At 37.4% G+C, this 10859-nt stretch overlaps 1 protein-coding gene across 1 annotated transcript in view; it reads left to right on the forward strand.

Annotated features, from left to right (window-relative positions):
• The first annotated feature begins 236 nt into the window (after positions 1-236).
• Positions 237-10859, forward strand: part of APOH (apolipoprotein H) — a 14598-nt gene continuing 3975 nt past the window's right edge. Inside the window, exons 1-6 of the mRNA XM_029283749.1 lie at positions 237-257; positions 2146-2170; positions 3337-3513; positions 6995-7091; positions 8943-9019; positions 10561-10749. Coding sequence (XP_029139582.1) covers positions 237-257; positions 2146-2170; positions 3337-3513; positions 6995-7091; positions 8943-9019; positions 10561-10749 — 586 coding nt within the window. The remainder of the gene's footprint in view (positions 258-2145; positions 2171-3336; positions 3514-6994; positions 7092-8942; positions 9020-10560; positions 10750-10859) is intronic.

The following is a 10859-nucleotide window of genomic DNA, read 5'->3' on the forward strand; positions in this document are numbered from 1 at the left end:
TAATTGCAAAAGGTTGTGCAAGTCTTTGAAATTTATTTACCCAGTGGTATCAGGAATCTTTTTCCCCCTCCATCTTTGGTTGCTAACAATATAAACAAATGTAGGGAGTTAATATTTAGCATTGCTTGGTATTTATCTTAGCAAGCAGAGTACTGCATTTGGATTTGTTCTGAGGTTTTGGAAATCTGCAGTCATGTTTCCAGTTCTGTTTAGCTTATGCTTGGTTGCAATAACCCATGTTGCTCTTGCGAGTAAAGGTAAGTGTTTTTGTATTTTGTTTTAACAAGATGGAAATATTATATTTCTTGGAAATTGATCAGTATATTGTGGCATGAGATTTTTCTTAAATGGTGTCTATGCATGTTAATTTGCATGTATGCATTTATGCTCCTTTTATGAAACCAAATTGTTGACCATATCTAGAGTCCTATTCACACATTCTGCTGCAGAGTCACTGGAAACTTGCTTCCCTCCATTTGCCTCCTGAATATTTCCAAAACATGCAAAATGGGATATTAAACTTTGTAAATTACTCCTGCAATTTGCCTCCTCCAGGGATTTATATCTCACTAAATGACACTAAAATGTTGCTAGAAGTTATCTGATCAAACAACTGAAGGCTAAACTAAGTGGCATTTCAATGCAGCTCCTTCTTTTTATATTATTTCCTAAATAGCTCAGTGATCCAGATAGGCACCGTAGCAAAAGAACGGTCTCCTTTTCCCTTTTCTTGCTGATGATGTCCCAAATAGTCTCCTTCTCAAATTAGTAAGCCAGGAGCCATTTTTTGATGGGGAACTGAGTGAGACTAATTTTATCCCCATTCTCTATCTTGTGATTCTTTCTTCAATACAATATATATGTAGAGTATTTTGAACATAGGCAAATATTTGTGTGTCTTTTTCACATCTCTAGTTTAAGCCTTAGTTTAGCACCCATTTTAACATTAATAAAATCTTCAAAATTGGTTAACATGTTAAGTAAAATAAAGGAGAATGTTTGTAGCTCAGAGTTTAAATGAGGGGTGCTTTCTGAGCTTGGTTGTTTTCTTGTAGACTTTCATTATCCAAACTAGATAACATTATCAATGCTAGTCAGACTAGCACTGACAATGTTACCTAGTTTAGGAAATGGTTAAATGAAAGACTAAATTTAATCTAAGTTTTAATTTTTTATTAACTGTTTTAGTTGCTTTTTTAAATTAAAAATATCATCTCCCTCACCAGAGTAGAAAGACAAGTTGTCAGCTGAAGAAATAAAAACATAAAATATACCCCAAAGTATGCTTATGATTAATGCTATATTACATTACTGTTACATATCTCAAAGATAGAAATATTCTGGCTGATCGTTCTCCTGTTATTAATAAGCAAATTGCTTGAAATGTTATAGAGAATTTTCAGCTAGGGACTTTGTGAATTGTACTGTAGGATTTAATTACCAGGCCAAATTGTTTCATCTAAATTTGTGAACTCATGCTTGAAGCATAGCAGGAATGTAGGACCTTGATGAGGGGGAGGGGTATTAAAAGTATTCAGAGGACAAACATTGTGGTTAAGGTGACCTACATGAGTGGAAATCTGTACACAACACAATTGTGCAAGACCAGCATCTCTTTCCCCACACCCTCCCAAGGGAAGGAGAACCAGGAAAAAACAGCAAAGCCAACCAAAAATAATAATAAAAAATTACAAAACCAATATTAAACAAATGAACATTTACAGAAATTAAACATAATGCTTTTAAAAAATTGGTTTGGGAAAAAAAAATCAAATTACCACCGGATTTTGACAGGTCATCTCTTTTCCAAATTTTGTCACAAATTACGCTACCAAATTCCCCGGATAACTTTTAGAAATGAAGTTGGCAAGGTAGGAACATTTGGCAAGACAGTTTTTCCAGCTTGAGTGAACAATTCTGTCCGCACATCCAAGCTGCCTCCCATCTCCTTGAAGAGACTGGCAAAATATCTGTTGATTAGGACAGTCAGAACTAAAAAAAGTGGCTAGAATTTAAAGCCCGTAATATAGATCTATATATGCAAAATGTGCAAGAAGAAAAATAAAAAGAAATAGAAAGAAGGAGCTTCCAATTTTCTTTTCAGAATATACAAGTATAATTACAAAATTATTTCTTACTCTGTAGCCACAAAAAGCTCTCATTTTTCGTAGTTAGTTGTTCCTGTTCTATCTTATCTTTCTTTCCTTTTGTGTTTCATTATCTTATATCTTATTCTTTAAAAAAGAAAGCAAATGAAGACTGATGGGTCTTGATTCCATTCCTCTAAACTCTGATATACAGTTGTTTTCTAAAGAATTTATGTTGCTAGGGTTTGATGATTAGATTGACTTTGTTGTTATAGAAATGGTTTGAATAGTTGAAGGAAAAGTCTTCATCATGGTTCAGTCCAAGCCGGGAATAAACAACATGGCGACTGCTTTAGGAAGAAGGTTGCAGTTTATTGAAGAGGAGAGCCAGATAGAAAGATGGCTCTGGAAGAAAAGAGAGAATGAGCACATGTAAGGAGTGGGTTTTTATACCCTCTGGAGCCTTTTGTTTGGAGTTGTTCCTGTGGCATGAACTTTGACATGAGTCTGAGTGTGCCTTTCTGGTAGACTGATGGTGGTGGGTTAATCCTATTATGTCCCAAGGGCCATATCCTGCTTCCCTGTGGCTGTGGCTGATGACTCTTAGATTTTTGGTGTGAGGGGTTGTTGATTCTAGGGATCTTTCTTCCTAATCCCAGCTTCCTGATTCCAGTTTTTCTGACAAGATTATCACATCTGGATTTTTGCAGACTGGGTTTCTGTTTGGGACAGAGAGACTTGGAGGGGGGATTGGTTTCTGCCTTTAAATCCTTTAGGGAAAGGATTTTTTAAATATTTCCAAAAACATTTCTTTCTCTGGGAGGGGACTGACTTTCCACAGAATTAACTAGAAACGTAAGGTTGAGGTTGTAAACTCTACTGCAGCTGAAAAAAATCACTGCTTTCTTTCTTTTTTCTCTGTGCTTTTCCTTTTCCTTTCTTTTTCTTTTGTCTCCTATTTGTATTTTACCTTATACTAAACTTTATTTTTTTAAAAAGAAATAAAGAATTTATGATGCATTCACATATCCTTTGGTCTCATTTGTGAAAACACACAATATACTCATTGACTGTTTATATTAGATTGAAATGAAATAGGTGGCAAATAAATTTAAATAAATAAATAACCAAACAAACAAACAAACAACCAAATAAAAAAATATTATTGCTCCAGGACCATGCAAGACTACTGTTTCATGTACCAACAAATCTTTTCATACATGACTTGTTAGTGCTTGGTGTCTTCTAGTTTGCCCAAGACCTCCTGAAATACCTCTGGCTACCACCAACACAAATAAAACAGCATACAGGCCTGGAGAAGAAATTGTATATCGGTGTAACCCAGGTTATGTCCCCCAGTCTGGCTCAAGGAGATATACATGTCCTTCATCTGGTGTATGGCATACCATTACATTCAAATGTATACGTAAGTATGTCCTTTCTGTAGTTTGCCTTTTTTTTTTGCTTTTTCCACACAAATCAATATTCTTGCTTTTCTTTTAATAAAAACCTATTCGCTATTTTCAGTTTGTTCTATTTTCTATGAAATGTTTCTTAACTTTTCAAACATAATATTTGAATCTTCCAAATTTCCATGGCTCACCCCTCTGCCCCCTCTCCTTAGCAAAATCATGAGATTTTTTTTTCTCCTCAGCAAAATCATGAGAATGGGATCATATTCTTGAAGTAAAAGTGTATCAATGTGCCAAAGTTTTAAGGAATTCTTTTGCTGCAGATCAATCTTAAAAGCTAGTTTGGTGCACCCGGATAGAAATGGAAGACTGTGAGTTCTAGTTCCGCCTTAGGCACAAAGTCAGATAGATGACTTTGGGTCAGTCACTCTCTCTCACCCCTAGGAAGAAGACAGTGCTAAATCATTTCCAAAATCTTGCCCAGAAAATTACTAGTCTATGCAGTCACTAGGAATCAATGATGACTTGAAGGCACACACATGTAGACAATAACAATAGCAATAGCAATAGCACTTACTTATACATTGCTTCATAGTGCTTTACAACACTCTTTGAGCAGTTTGCAATGTCAGCCTATTGCCCCCAACAATCTGGGTTCTCATTTTACCAATCTCTGAAGGATGGAAGGCTGAGTCAACCTTGAGCCTGTCAGAATCAAACTCCAGGCTGTGGAATGCAGAGTTAGCCTGCAATACTGCATTCTAACCACTGCACCACCATGACTCTATGCATCAAGGATTGGATCTTGGGACTGAAGTCTATACCACATTGATTAGTAAACCCCTAAATGGTCCTCTGCAGAGGATGGCGAGTGCTTGCAAGGAAGATTTGAATCATTTCTGGACTTGCAGAGTTTGTGTGTGTGTGTCCATTTCACTATTTTTGACTAAGACCTGGCAATTTCAAACATGCCTCTGTGATAGCAGCCCCAAATACATCTAGTCAATACAGAAAGTCTCAGCAATGTAGTAGAGTTTTACCAATAGTATCCTGAACAAGGATTCAGCGATATTAGAAACTTCTTAGAAAAGTTGGCTGTTTTGTTTTTAACCATTTAGTTGTGTCCAACTCTTGGTGACTTTATAGGCAAGTGCTCTACAATGCTACTCTGTCAAGCACAGCTTCTTTCAATTGTTGGCTGTTCAACTTTCCATTAAATTTGATGCTATCAAGCCAGTGGATTCTTTGCTTGCTCCTTCTTCTTTGTCCACTAACCATTCCTAGTATCCTTGCCTTTTCCAATGAATTTGTACACATAACATGGCCAAAGTAAATCAGATGTAGTCTTATGATTTTAGCTGCCAGTGATGTACATCCCATATTTTCAAAATGGCAATTTTTTTTACTTATTTAATGGGATTGCACACTGTCAAAGCCACCAGGATGGAGATCTGACTAAGTGATGATGATGATGATGATGATGATGATGATGACGACGACGACGACAACAACAACAACAACAACAACAACAACAATAATAATAATAATAATAATAATAATAATAATAATAATAATAAAGTTGGAAGGGACCTTGGAAGTCTTCTAGTCCAACCCCCTGCTCAGGCAGGAAATCCTATACCATTTCAGTCTCTTCTTAAAAACTTCCAGTGTTGGAGCATTCATCACTTCTGGAGGCAGGTTGTTCCACTGGTTAATTGTTCTAACTGTCAGGAAGTTTCTCCTTGGTTCCAGGTTGCTTCTCTCCTTGATTAGTTTCCATCTGTTGCTTCTTGTCCTGCCTTCAGGTGCCTTGGAAAATAGCTTGACTCCCTCTTCTTTGTGGCAGCCCCTGAAATATTGGAACACTGCTATCATGTCCCCCCTCATCCTTCTCTTCGTTAAACTAGACATACCCAGTTCCAGCAACCGTTCCTTATATGTTTTAGCCTCCAGTCCCCTAATCATCTTTGTTGCTCTTCTCTGTACTCTTTCTAGAGTCTCAACATCTTTTTTACATCGTGGTGACCAAAACTGGATGCAGTATTCCAAGTGTGGCCTTACCAAGGCATTGTAAAGTGGTATTAANGTCCAGATCCTCCTGTATCCTAAGCCTGTCTTCTGGAGTGTTGGCTATTCCTGCCAGCTTGGTGTCGTCTGCAAATTTGATGAGTTCCCCATCTATCCCCTCGTCCAAATCGTTGATGAAGATGTTGAAGAGCACTGGGCCCAGAACAGAGCCCTGGGGCACCCCACTACACACTTCCCTCCATGTAGATGTGGTTCCATTGAGGACCACACGCTGAGTACGGCCGGTCAGCCAGCTACGGATCCATCTGGTAGTGATGCTGTCTTATTCCCTTATTAGGTTGAAGTATCTTGTTAGACAGGGTCAGTATCTAAAGTAAGTCACTTTATTCTGGCATCCATGGATGAAAATCCTACAAACAACTCTCTTCTTTTGGAAGATAAAAATTATTACAAGGAAAAAAAGAGTCAAATTAAACACTTTTATTGCCTTTTCATAAGGTGTGAATTGTACAGCCTAAAATGATTGATTTACACTTCCTAGTAGGAGGATTAGAGTTGCCCCTCCTTTATTTACCCAGATCACCCCTGGCACTTATGTCAAGCAAGAAGAGCAGGCATTGAAAATGGTAGGAGTTCTTCTGTTAAAGAGATCTGTGTACACCCTCAGATCAAGCAATCACATTAGTAGGATAATCATCACCATGGGTACATTAAATTAATCCCCAATTGCTTTGACTTCTAAGTTGGAACCTATCCTTGGGCTCTATTTGCAATGGCCTCCTCACTGGTCCGCATCACTGACTATTTCCTTTCTTTTGAAATTTTTTTCCCCCAAAGAATGCTTTTGATAATGCAAAATAGATGGAAACATCAGTAAAAGCTTTTCTTGCTCTGGTGAGAAAAGCTGTAATTATTGGTTTCTTTTAACTCACTTAGTTATTTAAAAAAAATCTCCAATCATGTTTAAAAGGGCAAATAATATAGAATACAGTACATTAGGCAAAAACAGATGAAGGCGAACTATTCTGAATGGTGTGGCTTCTTGAAGCTTATATGATATTAGACCTTTTTCTTAGGGACAAATGTGTTCAAAGAAATGTTGGTACTAAGAACTTAAATTACTCCTAGGGCATCTGCTTCCCAGCACTGACTTTCTGCAGAAGTATTTAGCCTGAGAAAAAGCTTCAATTACTTGATCTCCACAGATCTCATCCTTTCTGGCCTGTTGTGACTGGAACACCATTATTCTTGAGTGCAAGCAGGTTAATTTTGCTATTGTGCTTACGGGTTTATGGTCTTAGTTCATCAAGCAGAAAATGATCTATTGTTAATAATCTATCCATCCATCCATTGAAATGAATTGGTTTAACTTGGTGATTGCTTCATGTTTACAGTGTATCTATTTGTCTCTTCCCCAATTAAATATTAATCTATGTATATATATATATATTTATATATATTAAACAGCCAAGAAATGTCCCTATCCTGGACCCTTGAATGATGGAGCGATATACGTCGATGACCTCAACTACTTGAGTGTCATAAACTTTTCTTGTAATACTGGGTAAGTTTGTATACCAGCCTATTGAAATGGACTTTTGTCTCTCACAAATTAAATTTGTAACATGTACTTTATGTTATCTATATCAAGTAAATGCATAATATTCTCTATTCTTATTACCTTTGTTGATTTTTAAATGATAAATATCTTGCTTTTAAAAAATGGGGGGTGTGAGGACATTTTATTTCTAGTCTTAAACTAAGAGTTGATATTATATCTCTATGTTCTCTATATCCTTGGAAGAAGTCGAAAGTCATTCTTGGCCTATGTTTGTATTTTTCTTTTTCTTTAGGCTTTTTCACATTTTTATCCCTATTCTCCTTTTAATCTTTATCATTTCTTTTGATTATTAGTTTGTGTTGTTTTCAATGCTTTGTAAAATGCAATAAAATGATTTGGGGAAAAAAACATATTCAGCCGTTACAGGTTTTCCTGGGAATATGATATTATTGTTTCAAGAAAACAAATACTGTAAGGGCCAGTTAGAAATCTCAGTCTGTATATTTTATGACTCCGTGGCCAAACCATTTCAAAGGTCAGTTGTGATATGTTTCAAACACTATTAAAATGTGTAAAGAAGGAAAATAAAACCAAAGCCACACTTTGGCCCTGATCCTGCAGCACTTTCTAACTCACCCAAAGTTCCTTCTTGTGAGTCTGGGAGCAGACAACCACATTCACTAGATTTCCCATTCATAAATCCTTGCCCACCTTCTCCAGAAAGTCCCTGGTTTTCATGAAGCCTTGCACCAAGGCAAGGCAAGAGGGCATCACTTGTCTCTTCTCTGTTGACCAGACAGGTAACAAGCAGGTGTGATTCAGTTGCTGCAGTCTGTCGATAGTTAAGAAGTTTGCTACCACTTCTATAATAAGAGGCTCCCCCCCTTTTTGGGGGGGTCTAGGAATTTTTTTTCCTTTCTTTTTCTAAAAAACTAGGCAGGGAAGCAACATTGTCCCCAACCATATCTATGTGGGTGGAGTTAGTTGGACTTTGTACCAGTTTGAATCATTTTGGGGGGGGGGGTAAATTTAGTCCTTCAATAAATGGGGTGATTGAGTCAACTGGCACCTTCGATTGTAGTTTCCACAACATAGAAACCTCCTAATTGACTCAGTTAAAAGATATTTGTTCCAGATGTTCAAAAGAGAATCCCGACAATTTAGCAAGGTTCATACATTGTGTTAATCCATGATTTCTTTTCTATTCACTTTGTTGAATAAATCCCAGTGGCTGGGTGGACATATCAGTATAATTCACAAATCATGTTTCGGAAACCATAGTGGCTGAATTTATATAAGACAGGAAGCCAAACCAAACAAAATATATTAGAGTGGAATGCAATAAATGCTCCCTGGTCATTACAGGTAGTCCTCGACTTACAATTGAGCCCAAAATTTCCATTGCTAAGCAAGGCAGTTGTTAAATGAGTTACGCCTCATTTTATGACCTTTCTTTGCCACAGTTGATAAATGAATTACTGCAGTTATTAAGTGAATCATGTGATTCTTAAACTAATCTGGCTTCCCCCATTGACCTTGCTTGTCAGAAGCTGACTGGGAAGGTTGCAAATGGTGATCACATGACCCCGGGACAGTGCAATTGTCATAAATATAAGCCAGTTGCCAAGAGCCTGAATTTTGATCATGTAACCAGGGGGATGCTGCAACGGTCATGGGAAAAATGGTCATGCATCATTTTTCTCAGTGCCGTTGTAACTTCAAACGGTTACCAAATGAATGTTGTTAAGTACTGTATTGTTATTGCCTGAGCCCCTACTTTGCTATTAGAAGATGTTTATCAAGCATGAAGTAACCATTTTCAGAACTGTTTTCATGAAAGTATTTTATTCTCAGGTTTATTCTTGAAGGACCAACAAGCAGCCAATGCCAGGCAGATGGGAGCTGGAGTGCAAGCCTGCCTGAATGCCAAGGTAAGTATCAGAATAAATTAATACACATACAAAGAAATGCACCGACTGTCTCACTAATTGGAATAGTGAATTTATCCAGGTACTTAAGTTTTTTCAATGTGAAAATCTTTAGATGGAAGGACAATTGAAATAGGAAATTTCTTTTAAAATGATCTCAATCAGAAACATTCCTGAGGGAGAGCTATAATATTGAAAAATGTTGGAAATAAGCCCAAACCAGGAAACTACATTTATGGCTTGGCTAGGCTTTCTATACCTGCCTTGCAAAACTTGAAATGACCATGAGGTGGCAACAAAGAGTGAGAATTTCTTACATGTCTTGGCTGCCATCTATAGGTAGTCCTTGACTTATGAACACAATTGAACCCAAAATTTCTATTGCTAAGCAGGACAATTGATGAGAATTTTGCTCAATTTTACGACCTTTCTTGCCTCAATTGTTAAGTGAATCATTCAGTCACTAAGTGAACCTGGCTTCCCCCATTGACTTTACTTGTTAGAAGACAGCTGGGAAGGTTACAAATGATAATCACATGAGCCCGATAAATAACTCCCATAAATATATCCAGTTGCCAAGCACCCAAATTTTGATAATGTGACTATGGGGATACTGTAACAGTCGTTAAGTGTGAAAACCGGTCATAAGTCACTTTTTTCAGTGCTGTTGTGATTTCAAATGGTCACTAAACAAATGGTTGTAAGTCGAGAACTACCTGTAATGGTCATCCAATTATTTTATAGCCCAGGTGTGGTAATCTTAGCTCAGCACAATGTTCAAATCTGCCTTGTGCATTTTTCATCCAGATTTATTCCTGAATAGCTACATATGCAAATCTTATTCACATAATTAATGAGAAGCAGTGGATGGACTTCAGTACATAAAATAAAAAAAAATAGAAAAATACAACTTGAAATAAAGATTGAGGAAATGTTACATCTAGTGGTGTGTGGGCGAGCATTATCATGAACCAACATCACACTGGAAGTGGTGCCATAGAAAATCCAGCCAAATGTGAAGATGCCAAAGGAGTACTGCTAGTGAAGTTCATGGAGTGTGGTTCGACCATCAATTCAGAAGTCTAATGTGAAACGTTACGAAAACTCAGACGAGCCATCCATAACAAGCGTTGGTGCATGCTGACTTCTGGTGTGGTGTTGGTTCACGATATTGCTTGCCCACACACCGCTAGACACACCGAAGAACTTTTGAAGCAGTTCCGTTGGGATGTTTTTAATCACTCCCCCCCATTGCCCAAATTTGGCGCTGAGCGACTACTAAGGAGTTTCAAACCTTGTAAGACATTATGGCAAGTGCCTCAATTTGAATGGCGATTATGTCAAAAAGTAATGTAATGTTGTAGTTTTCTAATGTGTATAATAAAAGTTCTGTATCTGCGAGTATCTGTCATTGATAACCAAGCAGAGGTTTATTTCCGAATTGCCCTCATATATAATGAATTCCATAGGGCAAAAGTTTATGTGTGATTTTTAGCATTTTGGGGAGGGGCGTTGTGTTAAACAGATTTGCTTTGTTTTTCTAGCTGTGATTTGCCCTCCACCTCCAGTTTCTGAATTTGGAGTTCTCTCTTACCATAAAATTGGTTCTAGAGATACATTTATTTTCCAAGACACAATCAGATTTAGTTGTCTGTTACCTTTTGCGCTGTTTGGAAGTGAAACAGCTACCTGTCAGGCTGATGGAAGCTGGAGTGCGTTACCTGAATGCAAATGTAAGTCCTATAATATAGTATTGTTGATGGGAATTTGGGGGTATTGGCAAAATATCTTGAGAGAACCACATTGGAGAAAGCTGGCTTAAAGTAAGATTAGGTACGTCGCC

Source organism: Protobothrops mucrosquamatus, unplaced genomic scaffold, assembly GCF_001527695.2.
Source record: "Protobothrops mucrosquamatus isolate PMUCROS unplaced genomic scaffold, P.Mucros_1.0 scaffold_80, whole genome shotgun sequence".
NCBI lineage: Eukaryota > Metazoa > Chordata > Lepidosauria > Squamata > Viperidae > Protobothrops > Protobothrops mucrosquamatus.